This window comes from Tenrec ecaudatus, chromosome 1 (assembly GCF_050624435.1).
Source record: "Tenrec ecaudatus isolate mTenEca1 chromosome 1, mTenEca1.hap1, whole genome shotgun sequence".
Lineage (NCBI taxonomy): Eukaryota > Metazoa > Chordata > Mammalia > Afrosoricida > Tenrecidae > Tenrec > Tenrec ecaudatus.
The window spans coordinates 34596315-34613823 of record NC_134530.1 but is presented as its reverse complement, the minus strand read 5'-3'; the positions used below and the strand labels follow the sequence as shown (position 1 = coordinate 34613823).

At 47.9% G+C, this 17509-nt stretch overlaps 1 protein-coding gene across 1 annotated transcript in view; it reads right to left on the bottom strand.

Annotated features, from left to right (window-relative positions):
* Positions 1-17509, bottom strand: part of PEX14 (peroxisomal biogenesis factor 14) — a 145566-nt gene that overhangs the window by 91881 nt on the left and 36176 nt on the right. Inside the window, exon 3 of the mRNA XM_075559731.1 lies at positions 9863-9947. Within this exon, the coding sequence (XP_075415846.1) occupies positions 9863-9947 (85 nt within the window). The remainder of the gene's footprint in view (positions 1-9862; positions 9948-17509) is intronic.

Genomic DNA, 17509 nt, shown 5'->3' with positions numbered 1-17509 from the left:
CTGCCCCCAGAACCCTCTCTCTTATTCACCAGTATACGCTCAGTCCCAGAGTGGGCATGGTGCCCTGATTTAAAAAAAAAAAAAAGCATTCCATAAATACTTGTTGAATGCTTGAAAGAACACAAATGAATCAGTAAACATCTTTCAGAAACAGAAAACATCTTCCCCCAAACTGCTATTTTCTGCTCCGCATACCTCTTATTTCTGTCATGTCGCTTTGGGACATGGTCTCCTTTCTACAGGATTGCCTACAGGAGAAGCTGGGATTGAGGAGGGGGGAATTAAATATCAGGCACTCAAAAGAGTACATCACAGAACTCCATTATTTATTCTCTTTCAATTACATCCTGTTCAAATCATCTCTGATTGTAAAATAAAATGATTTTCCTGAGCACCTCTTCTTCAAACTCAACCTGTGTTCTTTCGGCCAAGACCCCAAATTTTGCAATTAGACCAATTTAATTGCCGATTCTGTTTGTAACTCGCAAAGCAGGGACAAGGACGGCTTTGTTCTCCGTTAGCTTCTCCGGTCCGTCGCTGTCGGTGGTGAAAGAGCTCTCTTGTCAGTGAAGAGCACAGATCCAGCCTGGAGCCCAAATCAGAGCGCAAGGAAGTCCCATTCCCGTGCACTGCGGATTTCATTGAAAAGATGACATTTGCGTGGTTTTGATATTTAATTTATCACAGAGGGTCATGGTAGTTTTTCCTGAAAGACCATGGTAAGATAAACTCTAACTTTAAGCCTCTCCGGTCATTTAACAAACTGAAAATCTACACAAAACTTAAAGACTCCCGCAGTACTAAAGACAAATCTACTCAGCAATTTGATTACAGGAAAATGGCTCGGCGGGGCTTCAAAGGTAAAGAACAACAGCTAACAGCAAGAGAACGGAGCATGCTCGAGTCCTCCGCCTGAGGAAAGGGGCGCACGCCGAGAAGACCGCTCCTCTCTGAACGTTCTGCAAAACCAAATACAGATCTGTTGAAAGTTACTGGAAGGGATAATTAGTAGAATTGTTCGAGTCTCAGCACAATTTAAAGATAAGCCTTGCGCCCTATCACGCCATTTCCTGGGGACCTTTAGTGAGTTATCTTTACTTCCCTCAGAAATGAAAAGACGACAGTGCTGCTGGCGGAACTGACCAACCGGGCAGGACTGCGGCGGAAGATAAACTTATGATCTTGCAACGCACATATACATAAAGCAGGAGGTACTTTTAATAAGGCCGGCACAGGCTGAAGATGCTGATTTAAAGAGTGGGCTGATGAACGATACAATCTAAGATCAGCTCAAAGATTCTTCTGAGTCACGTTCAATCAAAATATCTTAGCAGATATTGCCTTATGTTATAGCTATTGTTATATTTCAAAAGCCCCTGCTTCCAACCTTTTACAAATTACATTTCATGTAATTTCTTTAGTGAAAATTCCCTTTTCTGCCCTTAGCAAGCAGACAGATGTCATTAAAAGAATCCTCTCCTCCTCCCCTAAATCCCTAAGTGAGGCCAGAATACAGTAACATGTCGTCTTAAGATTGTCTCAGAAAGCTGGTGGTGAGTCAGAATACATCACCATTCAAGAGGTGTCTTGGACAAACGAGACACTTACTACAAAAAGGCCTTTGCTAAGCACTTCAAGGACTGACTCTTCTCACAGAACAACAAAAACAGTTGACTAGAAAAGTGCCCTCCCCTCATATACACACAGTTTGCTCTATGTTGAGTGAAATACTTGAGGTTTATAAATAAGCCACTGCTGCCTGCTTTAGGGAACAAGAAAGCAGGAACCCTCCTTTAATTAGCATGCTTTGGGGCAAAATGATTTGCGACCCTTACTTAGAAAACCCCAAGTTAAGTCTTCAACACGAGAGAGTTGATATGAATGTGCTTGTTCCCTGTTTTCAGGGCACATATACAACAGTGATGGAATCTTTTCCTGCTAACACTCAGCACCCAGCCTCACCTCTGTGCTTCCTTGTGCCACAGAGGCTGGAATGCTAAAAACTACATTGTCCAGATACCCCCACCATTGGCGCTCTGGATGGGGACAGGGTTGTGCCCATGAGGTACACTCACAAGAACCTGGGGAAGTAGAAATAAGGCAGAGGACCTGGACTTGCAGATTTTGACTATTGCAAAAGATTAAGGCACTCAGCTGTAAGTCAAAAAGTTGACAGTTCAAACCTGCTCAGTGGCTCCAAGACAGAGACTTGATAAAGATTAAACTTAGAAAACCCTATGGGCCAGCCTCTGCTCTGTTCTACAGGTTTATGATGACTCAGAATAGAGTTGACACACAAAATAACAATAGATAGTCATGTTTATAGTTAAAAAAAGTTTTATTGCCTTTTATTGCCTTCTGGGGGGAACATAACCTAATGTAATATTTAAGCATGAAAAATATCCCCTTGCTTACTCTTACTTTAAAAAAATCATTTTTTGGGGGGCTGATACAACTCTTATCACAATCCATCTATCCATCCATTGTGTGTCAAGCACATTTGTACATCCGTTGCCATCATCATTCTCAAAACATTTCCTCTCTATTTGAGCCCTTGGTTGGTATCAGCTCACTTTTCCCCTCCCTCCCTGCTCCCCCCTCCCTCGTGAACCCTTCATAATTTATAATTATTTTGTCATATCTTATACTGTCCAACATCTCCCTTCACCTACTTTTCTGTTGTCTGTCCCCCGGGGAGGAGGTTATATGTAGATCCTTGTAATTGGTTCCCCCTTTCTACCCCACCTTCACTCCACCCTCCCGGTATCGCCACTCTCACCACTGGTCTTGCAGGGATCATCGGCCCTGGATTCCCTGTGTTTCCAGTTCCTATCTGTACCAGTGTACATCCTCTGGTATAGCCAGATTTGTACAGTAAAATAGGGATCATGATAGTGGGGGGAGGAAGCATTTAAGAAGTAGAGGAAAGTTGTATGTTTCATCATTACTATACTGCACCCTGACTGGCTCATCTCCTCCCCGTGACTCTTCTGTAAGGAGATGTCCAATTGCCTACAGATGGGCTTTAGGTCCCCAATCTGTACTCCCCCTCATTCACAATGACATGATTTTTTTTGTTCTTTGATGTCTGATCCTTTCAACACCTCGTGGTCACACAGGCGGGTGTGCTTCTTCCATGTGGGCTTTGTTGCTTCTCAGCTACATGGCCGCTTGTTTACCTTCAAGCCTTTAAGACCCCAGACGCTGTATCTTTTGATAGCCGGGCACCATCAGCTTTCTTCGCCACATTTGCTTATGCACCCGTTTGTCTTCAGCAATTGTGTCAGCTTACTCTTACTTTTATGTGGTGATAAACTAACACACATTTAACAATGTCCATGTAAAGATTTTCTCTGCAGCTTGATTTGTAACAGCAAAAAATAGAGATCAACCAGAAAGACTTTAACAAGTGGGCATATCCACAATGCTAAATGGGCCACCACTTGTGTTTAACCAGCCTCTGTGCTTGTGACACAGTGAGTTGCGAGTGGGGCTGCTAACCGCAAAGGTGAACAGTTCAAAACAACCAGCTGCTCGGTGGGAGAAGATGAGGCTTTCTACTCCTGCTAAGATTTGTAGTCTCAAGAGGGGGCAGGCAACAGAAAAGTGGGTGAAGGGAGACATCTGTTTGTGTAGGACATGAAAAAAATTTTTTATAAATTATCAAGGGTTCGTGAGGGAGAAAGGGAGATTGGGGGAGGAAGGGCTCACGTAGAAAGAAAATGTTTTGAAAATGATGATGGCAACATATGTAGCAATGTGCTTGACACAATGGATGGATGTATGGATTATGATAAAAGCTGTACAAGTCCCCAATAAAATGATTTTTTTAAAAAAAGATTTGCGGTCTCAGAAATCCACAAAAGCAGTTCGACTTGGTCGTATAGGGTCGCTGTGCGTCAAAATCGCCTTGACGGCAGCTGAGGTTTTCCTTGAGGTCTAGTGTTTGTGAGGGAAGAAAGACATCCCAGCACACTTGTCTAAGGACAGGTTCTTTCCAGGAGGCCACCTAAGAACTGCTCATCTTGTCCTCTGACAATCGGCTCTAGGGCGGGCATTCCGTACACTGTATAGCCTTCTTTGATGTTGGGATGTTGGGTTTTTCTGAACCACGTTCCCTTTCCAATAGTAAATAAAACAGATCTGTTTTAATGACTCAAAAGAATGGTTTCTCTTCTCAGTGTCTTCACCGGCCTTTCTTTACAGCAAAGTTGCAGGCACACAAGTTTTCCAGCCTCCTTTTCAGGGAAACCATCAAAGTAGCTAGGCTAATCCAAGAGAGCTTTGTTCTTTTGTCCCCCAGCTCCCCTGGGCTGGGTCCCCTCCATCTTCTAGTGAAAATGCTTGGCTCCTCACCAGACCCTCGGCCTGCTCAGGGAAACAACTGTCACCAGCCCCGCCCCTGGAGGTGGCAGCCGGGCAGCTCCATCTCCCGGGTGCTCAGCTGGCCTAGCTGTTGTAGGTCTCATCCCGGAGGCTGAGGGAAGTCTGTGGCATTCAAGAGAAGTTTGGATAACAAGGAGAGCAGGAAAATTGATTGGGGGCTGGGGGGAACCAGTCAGTGTGATGAATAGGCTGGTCCAGAACAGCAGGTGACGGATATGCAGATGCAAGACTGGCAGGGAAGGAAGATGGGCCGCTCACAACAGATGGATGGAGATGCTCAATCATCCCCAGAACAAACCCCTCGCGTGGCTGCCACACAAAGCCCAGCCCCTTTGGCCGGGCCTAGCCTCCTGCCCCAGAGGCTCTGAGCTAGGCCCATCCCGGGCAAGAGCGCAGAAAGAATGGCACACTCCCGCAGGCTGCACTCTGTGGGATGCATGGCTGGTGGGATCTTCCCACTTTGCTTGCTTTCTCAGGCTGCCTCAGTTATCATTCCGGAAGGGTTCCGCTGGGAGGGGGGCCAAGGGCCCTGTGTATCCAGGACTGCAGGGTTTCCTAAGTGTTAAAACTGGGACAGTCCTGAGCAGAGCCGGTCAGCTGTACCAACTTTCTTTTCTCATCCCCTGCACGGTGGGTGCAGGAGACCTAGCGCACCCAGCTTGGGGCGAAGTAGAACTCCTTGGGTGGGACAGCGGTCTCCTCCAGTCATCAGAGGCATAAGAAATGCGGCAGGAAACTCACTCAACCTGGCTCTTCTCAGAGCCGGGGCATCTTAAAGAAATGCCCAATTACAGGGTCCAATTACCGCAATAAATACAAAAATGAATCTAACTCTCAATGCCACAATCTCATTAACAAAGAATCAGAAGGGGTACTCAGCCCCTCACAGAGCCAGCAGTCTTCCTTCCAGCTCTGCAGTAAGAGTTCCTAGGACGAAGAAATGGGCCATAAGTCAAGCAAGGGAGAGAAGCTGGCACCATCCCCGCCCCTGCACCGCCCCCACTGGAAGCTACCTGCTGGACCCCACTGATGGGGGGCAAGGGGGTGGTGGAAGCAACTCAGGTTGTGTCAAGACTTCGGGCTTCACTAAGACACATTAAAGAATTAATTATAAAGTAAAGCTGAAGGAGAAAATTAATTTTAGAAACACCAGAGGTTACATTTTTTTTTCCAGGAGATGGGGGAGGAAGCACAGTGATTTTCGTTTGCGTCCTGGGGGCACAAGCTGGGAGCTGTCCAGTCGATAACCTGGCCATCAGAACAAGGCTTGTAATTAAAAGGTCAGTGACCTGGAAAGCTGGGGCCTCACTCCCAGCCCTTCTCAGTAATGACGGAGCTATTAAATTAAGACTGTTATGAAATCAATGCTAAAAAAGCTTTCATGGTAACGAGATTCCATTCAAGGACATGCAAACTACCTCATGAAATGGACTTAAATGATAAAAAAGAAAAGTAATAAAGGAGAGTTAAATTGAAATCTGTGTTAGAATTTACTCCTCCTTGAAACACTCCAGTGAGAGAAGCCCTTCACCTCTACCCCACCACCAAGGTTGAGGCGGGCAGGTTTCTTCCTCAAGTTCATTTCCAGCAAGGAGGCTGCCGTGCGAGTGGGGGCTCAGCTTCCAGGAACCACACGCAGAGAAGATCTCATTTCACCTCGCAGGGTGAGAGGAAGGTGGTGTGGGTTCACTTGTTTGGCTTTCTTGTGCCGGTTACTGGTATTTGTTAGAGGAGGGAAGAATAAAGCCTTTCGCTCCCACTGGGGGGGGGGGCATCAGTAAAAGGATCAGCCAAGACCACCCACCACTCTTTTCTCTAGAAGCTCATCTTATTGTCTAGGACCTTCCTTGAGACCACTCTTCCCTCCCCTCACGGGCATTCTCCCAGTGAGGCACCCCTGACCCACCTTACTCCCAATCGGCCTGCCAAGCACGTCTGCAAGCCTCCTACATTTTGTGGTTGGGTGGGGTGTCAGATCAACATAGACTATTGACAACAATTTCCAAACCTCTAACTTTTTGGCCTGCCTCTATTGCCGTTGTTGTTTTTCCCTTTTTTTTCCGGTGAATCTGACCTCCTGGATGGCAGCCTGCTTCCAGCCTCAGATCTGATGGCTGCCTGGCAAGAGCCGCCTCTATATATAGACCAGTGCTGCGCGGGCTTAAACCCCACACAGCCCAATGAGCCTCGCGTGTGGCTGACTCTGCGGCTGATGTGTCATCCGCAGAAGCCAGTGGTGAGAAGGCGCGTGCGCGTGCACACACACGTTTCCTCGTGGACTCGGAAGGTGACCGGCTGCTTTTCTTTCACCCAAAAAACTTCTCGATAAAAGGAAGAAATGTTGTAAATTACACAAAATGGCAGTACCAACTTCAAAGAACATGATAAACGAGTCTAATAACTTCATGTTTCTCATTAATGACTCCACAGACTGTAAAGCATCCAAAAGAGATCTCAAAAATAGTAATAACCATGAAAGTCCTTTGCAAACCAGGGCTCTTCCATCCCCATCCCAAGCCCCGCCCCCTCCCGAAATCAGACAGGACAACACTCAACCTGTCAGTCACTGAGGCAGGATGCAGCCTCTGCTCGGGGCTGCGGTTTCTCCACGAAACAAACTCCGCTGATGCGCCTAAAGTAGCCCTCATTTTCCACAGAACTGACAAGCACTACAGGGACCTCAATTTCTATATTAAATATTAAATAATATTAAAAGAAAAACAAAATTGGATTTGCCTTTTCAGGAAAGAGATGTTTATTAAAAAAAAAAAAAAAGAAGAAGCGAGTCAAGATTATAATTCAAGTCGGTGCTCCACTGCAATTCCCTGAAGTGACATTTGCTAGCAAAAGCCAAGACTACAGTAGCTGAGCGCTCTTCCAAAGCCACCCCTGCAGTGAGTCCTGCGGAGAGGCGCGAGACGGGCAGATGACACACACTTCGTCCCTTCCCGCCCGAGAGGTCCCCACAGCAGCAGCCAGTGGATCAGCTCTCTGACCTTCAGCAGCCACTGAGGACTACAGTAGACTCCTATACCTAGGGGGGAGGGGGAGTGGGGCTCCTCTCCCACGCCTCTCCTCCCCACCAGCCATGGTGTCAAGCTCTGCCGATCATAAGAGTCGGACCCAGGGAACCGCCAGAAATTTAAAAAGTGAAGTTTAAATCCACAGAGGAACTCCTCCTCCCCAGACGCCGCTCAAACCTTGGAATTCTCTGCCCAGAAAAGGTCCTGCCAGAACTTACCCTACTGGGACTCAACTCGGAAATGGACAATTACTGACTGGAGCGACATTCTAGAGGATAATGGAGATGGGTGATTTAACTTTGGGGGTTTCGGGTTTAAATTCGAGGTGAACGCCATCCTTCTCTTTGGAACTTCTGAAGGCTCCTGTGGCCTCAGGCTCCACAACACCAACCCAATTGGGGGGGGGGGGTGTCAAAGGGACTTGTGAGAGGGGCTCTGCACTGAACCGCCAATCACCAAAGGGAACTGTGCCCACTCTGCCAAGCAAGACTCGTCTCCTTCAGCTCTTTCGATGCCCAGAAGTCACCTGCTCTCACGGCCCTTCCCAGCCTTTCCTGGCCTGCCTAAGCCGCATGGGCCCTGCTTTCCTTTGTGCCCACTGAGCAGCACACTTCGGAGTTCATCTCGTGGTCGGCTGGTCCCCCATCGGAACGTAAGCGCCTCGAGGACAAGGAGTTTGTCTATTTTGCTCTCTGCTAACTCCCCCTTGGCTGATCCAGCCCAACATAAGGCTGGCGCTCACCCTTCTCTGAATTCATTTAAATTAATTCATCCGTGGGTCTATGTATTTGTTTGTTTGTTTTAAGGAGCAACAAATAATCACCCCACAGAGCAGTTTCTTCTCTAAGAAACTATTAGTCAAGTAACTCAAAGAAGTGTTGTTTGGTCCAGAGTGTCTGTCCATGTGTGTGTCTCTCTCTTCCCCCCTCTCCCAGTCAGGGATTTATTAAAATTAAACAGATTAGATGGAGCTCCCGATACTAAAACTGCTCAGCAAAGCCTGCGGTGGGGGAGTGCCGAGCAAACACCACAGACATTTGTCTCTAAATTGCTCTAAATACCTTCTGCAAATGAAATTCTAACCCAGCTGCGTGTGAGGGAAATGAGGACTAACTGGCCGTCGTCCGTGGAAGAGAGATCGGGCAGTTATGTTACTGCACAATATACTGGGGCTAAGGAGCTCTCGGCAATCATAGATTTTGTCTCAGGTTACCCCGGGTAATCAGCACAGCTTTTAGGCTCAGCTTCGATGAGAGAGCTGAAATCCCTAAGCTTTTATGATTAATTACTCCCCATAGGTACACATATTTCAAGGAAAAACTCTTTTATGGCATGATGCTTGCGGAGTGGGGAGGACGGCCAATACGCTCCAAATTTTAATAATCTCCTAATGACGGGGGGGGGGGGGGGCAGGAAACAGTGCAGCCAGCGGGCACGCAACCCCTCACCAACTCTGCCACAGGGCGCGGCCTAAAGGCCACAGCCATGCCTCTCAGCAGGTGCCTGGGATAAACCATGTGTTTGACTCTGGTAGGACGCAGCCCTGGGACACAATCAGAGATGCCTCTGCCCAGAGCATCAGTTGCAAGGGCCAGCATGTACCACTGAGCCACTTCACCTTCTAATCCAGCCTCAAACCACCAAGAAAGAGCTCCAACAGCGAGGCTCAAACTCTAGCTCATTGGGGCGGGGGGGGGGGTAGTGTCTGTTATAAAGAGGTGGGGAAGACACTCATTTTTCCCCCCATGATAGAAAAGAGCCTTTAAACCAATTCCTAGATTTCTAGAAAAGTAGAAGTTTAAAGAATGACAACCCAGGATTATTTTATTTCATTTCCTCTGTCCTTGATTTAAAAAAAATAAAAACCTAAATTCCAACCGTGCCAGAACAGATTTTGTCTCTTTTAGCAATATTGAATTTGTCAGGACCCATTTTATCCTTACTTACATAAATGCCATAAAACCAGTCATTTACCACTCAATCTGTAAATCGGACTGACCCCATGCTTGACCTTAACCTGACCTTGTTCAGTCACCCAGTTTCCCTCGTCCTTCATTTCTTTCCTCTTCATTCGTTACTGAAGCAGCTGACCTCCTAACCCAAACCAGTCGTTCTGCAGGCAGAGCATAAACAGAAGGGACCAGAAAGCAGAAGTCCTCCACAGCCTGGCCCAGAGGGCCCCACGCTCTATCAGATGCTGCCCTTGCCGTAATAATCTGAGCTAAGGCCTTGGCTCTGTTAAATCTGGTGCCCAATTAACCAAACCTGATGCTCTCTCTGCTCTATTGTATTCCCCTCTTGGGTGTGGTGGGGTGCCTGCCACACCCTCTCTCAGCACCTGTTTCCATACTCTGACTGCCATGTGCCCTGGCCCCAGTCCTTTCTGCAGGCAGCTGTGTGTGTGTGTGTGTGGGGGGGGGGGGGTTCAGAGGGGCGGCAGGGTGCACCTGTACCTTTCTTCTTAAGGAATGCTCTCCTGGTCGCAAGAGGGCTCTGGCGGACCCGGGAATTCTGTAGAAACTTCACTGCTGTGGCAATCTGGTAAGGGAGATAAGAGAGAGAGAAAAGTAAGCCTCCAACAGTCTCAATTTCAAGATTAAAAATCCTCTGAGTTTATCTCAAGCATCCCATTGTGGTCAAATATATGACCAGTGTGTTCCTTATGTGTAAAATCCTCCTACATGAAAGACCGTGCCGTTTCTCTGCCTTCACTGGCTTCTTGTAGGTGAGTCTATCGACTCGCAGCCTCCCTTTCTAGACTGCAAAAATGGTGTCCTTCCCTCCTCCCTTGTTCGAGCCGATTCTTCCCTGATCCTCACAAGGTGGCCTCTCCCGGCCATGCCCACCCAAGCCCCTGCATGTGTGCCCATGCTGGGTCCTCTCACTGGAGGGCTCCCCTGCCCCTGCCCACCCCACCCCCCAAGCTAACCCATACACACAGAGACCAGACAGACCAGCTCTTTGGCAGCCTGTCCTAACTCCTCAGCACCCGACATCTTCCATGCTTTCGGGGTTCCATACTGAAGACATAACGGTGCTGTCTTCCACTCTCAGGCTGCACGTTAACTGAAGGGAGGAAGCAGGGCCCTCAGCAGAGCCGGTCAAGCGCTGACGGCAGCCCAGGTAGAAGGGTGATGCGCAGGGTCAAGCCCAGCAATGGAGTTGGCTTCTCATGAGCGGACAGAGAACAAAGCTTGGGATTTCAGCACTAAAAGCTCACAGACTGACCAATTAATTACCTACCTATGCTTGGTAAAGAACTTTTTAGAAAAAGCAATTTATTGTGGTGTGATTGACAGTTTACATCGCAAATTAGTTTCCCACTCAAAAAAAAAGTGTGCACATTTTGTTTGTCGGGGAGGGGGGTGTTAATAGTTTTATTTAAAAACATATTATTTTTTCCATAAGTACATATTATTTAATGAACTCTTCCTATCTCACAGACCAGAGCAGCAGGGATGGAAGGTTCTTCCACCACACAAAGCATGTGCTTACAGGGCTACTTGTCTGCTTTCCATCCCAGGCGTTCACGTGCTGGGCAGGGAATGCCAAGTGGCCCCAGCTAAAGGGGGCCATGGTAGAGGACTGGCATTGTTCACCTCATCAAAACTAAAAGAATAATACCGTTGCCTGTTACACATAAAGTCAACAGGCCCTGCAGTTCACTCCAAAGTTGCTGGAAAAAAGAATCTTTAATGAACCAACTATAAGGAAGTTTTCTACGAGCCTTCAAACTAAGGGCGGTGGTTGGGCACAGATTCAAACTGAAAGGGTTGTGACTATAAAAGAAAATACCAGCTACAAATCATCTCTTGCCCATATTTACATGCATCTAACTCTTAGACCAGGCAGGCTCCTCTAGTAGCGGATAAACCAGAGTGGGGATCAAAGCCGCGATGACTCCTGATAGGTTTCTCCACAAAGCCCCCCCTTCGGAAGGATGAACTCCGTGTGCCCTGGGAGCAGAGCCCGGCTCCCTCCTAGCTATCATCTGTCCCACGCTGAAAACCCATCACAGCATTCACCACCACCATGAGCTGCAGCTGTCCCAACCAGGGCCAGACCCGAGACAAACCGATGCTTGAAATTCCAGAACGGCAAAATGTTGACGGGCCACCTCACCCCACCCCCTACCCCTTAGCTCCTGGACCAGATCTCCTCCAGTTCCACAGAGACCAAGGAGATTCTAACAAACACCCTCCATGTGGATGTGTTTTAATTTTGAAAAAGATGGGAGAGGGGAAGGAGAGGTGCGAAATAGGGGAATAGGTAGAAGGGGGAGAGGGACTGAGACACAAAGAGAAGCAGAGAAGTAACAGAAGGCAGAGAATTATAAAAAAGAACACAGTGGGGAAGTGGGGAAAGGAGTGGTGGAGATGGAGGAGGAGGAGGGGGAGGACAAAAGGAAGATTGGCCCTGGCTTTGGAAGAAGAGCAAACAGTTACAGAACCACAGGCCCAATCACAGGTCAGCGCCAATCTGCGTGGCTCAGAGGGGGCAGGTAATTGTTCTTCACCTGGAGGAAAACAACACACCTTCGACATACAAGAAAATTACAGTATCCGTGCCGTGCAGCCGTCTGTGCACACTCCGATATGTGTACCAGGTGCCAAAGGAAACGTGAACAAGCAGGTCGTGAGCATGGGAGATGCTAATGCCCCAGCTCCTACCGCTGACCCAGAGAAACATACACCTTTCCTTCATCCTTCCAAAACGCTCCGTGCCAGAGGAGGAAAACCAAAAGCCCTCCACTAAAACATGCAGGTTTCACCTTGCTTTTTTAATATAGTCCTTGGCATATGCATTTCTGGTCAGAGAGCAAAGTTCTGATGGGTTTAATGGTGCACTCAATGCAGTGCTTGGCGCATTCCATCAATTTTTTTTTAAAAATTGCATCTCTTATTTCTTTAAATACATTAATCAGCCTAGTGTAGGCAAAACGGATCCATCGGACAATGCAATAAACATGAATTATCATCTATCCAACACGCATAATGGCTTAAAAATACATAATAGCAGGTGTAGTTTAAATGATTAGTTATTACACCTGTGGTGGGTCTGATTCAATTGGGAAAAATCATCTTTAATAGGTTAAAAGGTTTAGATCACCATGCTTTCCTTAAAGTGGCTGCAGAGAGGGAATGATGGAGCACTCTGTCATTAGTAATTCATTTAAGAAAAACGTGGGGGATATAGCAAAGAACAGCATAAACGAGTGAATCCAATTTAAACATCAGGTAAAGCAGAAAACACCTTTTAAAAAAGCAAGATAAATGAATTTGGAAGGGAGATGAAATTGACGTGTTTATTTTAACGGGAATCTGACAGAGTCCCGGCACACTTCAAACTTGCAAAAATATGAACAATTTCTTTTAAAGTTTCCATTCACTAATTTCCAGTCCTATAAAATGATACTGCCAAACACCTACATAAAGTATATTTGGGGCTTGTTTATGTTCCTCTTGATCTGCGTCTGAAAATGCAGGCGACAGGCAAATCACATACTTAACGGCTTCGATATCCCTACACCAGATGCAAAAATATAAAGCACCCAAACTAATAGCCTCAACATAATGTGCTGAATAAGAAAGCTGCCCCAGGTAAGTAGCTCCAAAAAGTGTGACACGGGAACCCTTTCTCCTCCTCCCACTCTCCTCCCTCCCCCAAGGACCCCGTAGGACACTGTGTGTGTATTGGGGGCGGGCAGACACACAAAGGCCTGTCCAATCTAGAACTTTATAACACTTATGACCGTATGGAAGTCAAAGACCCACCCCCCCAAACCCTTTCCCTGTAACGCACTGATTTTAACAGCGACACAGAACTAAGGGGGTGCTCAGGCTGGGTCTTTTGCTCCATCACTGGACAGCTTTCATTCACTTCAAGAAGCAATTCAACCGCCTCTTTCCTCTGCCGAGGCCCGACACACACAACCCGCTTTGTTGGGATTAAATGATGGGGTGCCGGAGCCTGTACTGTATTATCATTTGATTTTCTAATTAGAAAATGAATGTGACTATTCATGGGTTATATTTGTGCCCAACTAAATTACATAAATTCAGGCCAAATCTTCCGCCTCAATGTCAAAGATGTAAAACGGAGGCAAGAACTTTATTGCACATGTTGTAGGAGCGCTGCAAGCGGGAGAGAATCCTGGCACCGAGCGCATGGTGCCTCCCTTAAGCCCCTTGCTGTGAAGCGGATGGTCGATGTGGACTTGGCTCCTCTTTCCCCTGCCCTTGCACTGGTAAGAGGACCTAAAGAGGGTGTTTGGAACAAGAAGCTGAACCTGGAGGGAAACAGGAGCAAAGTTTCTCACCTCAATTACCCAATGCCGCCGCCCCCCCCAAGGAAGTCTGATGATCGTTTTCACTGTTATTTAAAACAGGTGGTGTGCACAGGAGTCCATGAAGGTTAGACTGCAGGGAGTGCCACCAGGTCAGGGAATCAGAGAGCTGCAAGCTGAAGGGGGAAGGGAAAGACCGGGCCTTTGGATCCAAGATGATTGGCCAATTGAGAGAGATTTGTGTTTGAGAGAGCAGGATTTGTAACTGTATAAATCAATGGAACACAGTCTACTCGGGGCTTCTCTACTATGAACTATGTGCTGTTAAATGCATTGTGCAGGGTAAGTAATCCCTGGTGAAAAGACTCCAGGTTCCTGGCGGTCATCGCAGACAAGAGGCTTCCTCTGTGTTGGAGGCTCTCCGACAAACGACCTGCCCATCGGAGCCGGCTGACGGCACACTTTCTCTTCTGCACAAGGGGCTCCCTGGACGAGGGCAGTGCCTGCCTGAGAACAGCCTCAGGGCTGGAGGGAGCCTCACACTCCCACCTGACATGTAAACCTGATGCACCATCTCCGGTGATGCTTATTTGGAATGCCACCAATTCCAGCACTTCTGGGGACCACACAGCCATCCAGCTCCTAGAAGGGGAGTATTCGTTAGCCATGGTAAACTATTTGAAATATTCAAAAATTCATGCCATGAACAACCAGAGCCAAAGCCTTTTTCAGCCAGAGCGATCGCAACTAGAGGGCCGAGGAGCCTCTACCGCGCTGCCGAGATGAAGCTGCCGTGCCAGGTGCCTCTGCTGCACCTCGATGTAGAGACCCGGATCCTGTTAGCACGCAGTCGGCCAGAGCCGGTGCGAGTTCTAACAAGGCCCGACTGTAAAAGCCCCGCATCACCCAGAGCCAGAGAACCCTCTTCAAAGCGAAATGCTGAGTTTTAGTAGAAATCGGTGCTCTGTCAGGAGCTCCTTGACAAATACGGTCGTCGGCGGCACAAGGAGACAGTTGCAGAGCAGCTGTGAATCAGAGAGACGCACCGCAGAACGCTGATGCCAGCACTCGTGCAAAAATGCAGCGGGCTAATTATGAAGCTATATATCTCACTAAAGACCCCGGGCTGAGCGCTCGCGGACCCGGGCCCTAGGACAGCATGAATGCTGGCTTTCCGCCGCAGGACTCCTCCGTCACTTTCTCTCTCTCTCTCTCTCTCTCTCTCTCTCTCTCTCTCTCTCTCTCTCTCTCTCTCTCTCTCTCTCTCTCTCTATCTCTATCTCTAGGCAGGGAAGGGGCTGGGGAAGGACCACCACCAGTCAGCAGCATCCCGCATCGCATCTCGAGGGGCTGTGCAGACGCCTCCCCACGGTGACAGCGCCTCAGGCTGGGGGAAAGGGCATTTACGAGCTAAAGAAAAGACACAGCAGAATGAATCACCATGTTCAGGGTGACAGGAGAGCAGGTGAAAGAAAAGGATAAAAAGTAAGAAATAAAAGCAAACCGGGAAAAGACAGAAAGAAAGAAAGAAAGAAAAGTCGTGCTGAAAATCTCCCAGGGAGAGAGCCGGTCAGGGAGGCCAAGGGGGTGGCAGGCAGGTGAGAGGGGAAAGTTCATATGCAGAGGAAGGCTCCGTCAGCCAATATCCAATACAGTCCTCTGCAAGGACAAGGAGGAGGAAGGCTCCCCGAAACCAGGCAAGGGGGAGGGGCTCCCCAGCCCTCGCAGCAAAGCCACTGGAATGGCAAGAGGGGGATAACCTTGAGCTGGACGCGGCCGGCAGCCGAGCGCGGAGCCCAAGTGCCCCCTAGCCGGAGCCGGCGGAGGCGCAGGCCAGCGGCGGCCGCTCCGCGAACGCACACAGCCCAAATTAAGTGTTTTCACTCAGGGAAAATGAAATGTTTTGCAAGATGAAACAGAATGAAAATTGAGGTTTTAGGTAATTACTAGTTGGCATTTACATATCACGGGCTGGTTCAACACCTATTCATTTTCCTCTTTTATTTTCAATTTTTTAAAATTGCTCATTAAAAAGGAACAGACGACAGTGACAGGGTTTTTTTTTTTTTTAAACACTCTTACCCCTTTCCCGGGGGTTACAAAATCAAGAGGTACACACACACACACACACACACACACACACACACACACACACACACAAAAGTATGTTTCACTTCATGAAAGAAGAGAGGAGTCAACAAAAGGCAGGAAGTTCACAAAGGAAGACAGGTTTGAACTCCGGCAGCCTGGCACCCTGAGGAAGCTGGCCTGCCAGGGGTTAAAGGAAGGAGGCTCTCTTTCCACTTGGAATTTCCTGGGTTTTGTCATTGTGTCCTTCCCGTTGTTGGTCTGGGTTCCAGCCCTCCACTAATCAAGCTTCTGGGCGCTAATTTCCTTTGTTTTACTGTCCTCGGTCCTTTTTTGTTTGTTCACATTAAAGAAATAAAATGCCTCCGGTGGAAGTGCACCAAAAAGCCTGCCTGAGAGACGGGGCACATATTTTAAGGTCTATTGTGTAAATCTGTATTTAGGACATTCTAAAGCAGGCGCGACTGACCCTCATCTCACTTAAAACACACTGATATATGTAGTAAAAGCCTGTATGAAAAGTGGCAACTTCATATGCGCAAAAACTACCTTTCAAAGTGAAATATCTCTGCCATTAAATTTTTCCCCCTCTTGGCCCTAGTTAAAAAGATTGCGTGAACGGCTTGCCAGGATGTCACTGTTTTGTTATTTTATTAAAGGAGCGTTTCCAGAACTGTATGTGAGCTAAAAAGCATCGGGAACCAGTGTGCACTATTCACAACGCCTGACAGTGATTTGGGGGACATCCGGCTGACTTTGGAGGGGCTTCCACATCCAACTTACTGCTCTGGGGGGCAGCTCCCTGCTGCAGCGAGCGGTGGGTGCCCTGGGGAGCAGAGCTGCCAGCGCCCTCAGCGCACTCTGCCACAGTCGGAGCCGGAGTAGACACGCTTGCTGTAGAGCAACTGAAGACCCCTGCTTCTGGGTGAAGGAGATCAAAGTTCCTTTTTAGGAAAGGTTGTGAAGGAAAAGAATTTTCTTCTTCAGAGAGAAAGAAAAGCAAATTTAAATGCCTTGTCCTGGTGCCTCCCCACCTGAATTTAGAGAGCAACTCCTCTAATTTTTGATGCAACCAACAAAGCAGTTACCTAAAGAGGGGAGGGAAAAAAGGATGACATTTGCCTCTTCCTTGGCTTTGAACTCCAACTGGCAGCAAACTGTTTGAAGTCCTGTTTAGAGAAGACACCGTAATAGCCTCCACACTGAAAAGAGGAGGAAAATGCCATTATCCACGGATCACCGTATCAGTGACCTCCACGGAGAAGGCAAGCGAGCTGGCTCGGAGTCTGCACCCCGGCTGGCAAGCCAAGAGCAGAAAGGAGAGCTTTGTGTGTCTCAGAAAGTGGCAAGAGTGAGGCGCTCAGTCCCGGGAGGTACCAAGAAAAGGCAGAGAGCTCAGTGTCCTAACGCAAGGCCTTTCAACAGCTCCCTGACGGCTCCTTCGTCCAGGCTTCCTTGAATTTCTATTTTCTGTGTTCCTCTAAGTCCCCTGCACTGTTAGGGAGGAAGCAAAGAGCACCCAGGCTTGGTGCTGTAAAATTAATGAAGGTGTCAAGCTGTTGAGCTGAATCACTCCAAAAGAATGTAATGACTCAGTGTCCAAGATGCTCCCTAGGAGAACTGTGAGCTCACACAGTTGACAGTGCCTGGTGACTCCAACACTAAAAATACATAGCATACAGTCCCCAGGACCTGCCTAATGACACCATCGCTGGTTGAATTTCAC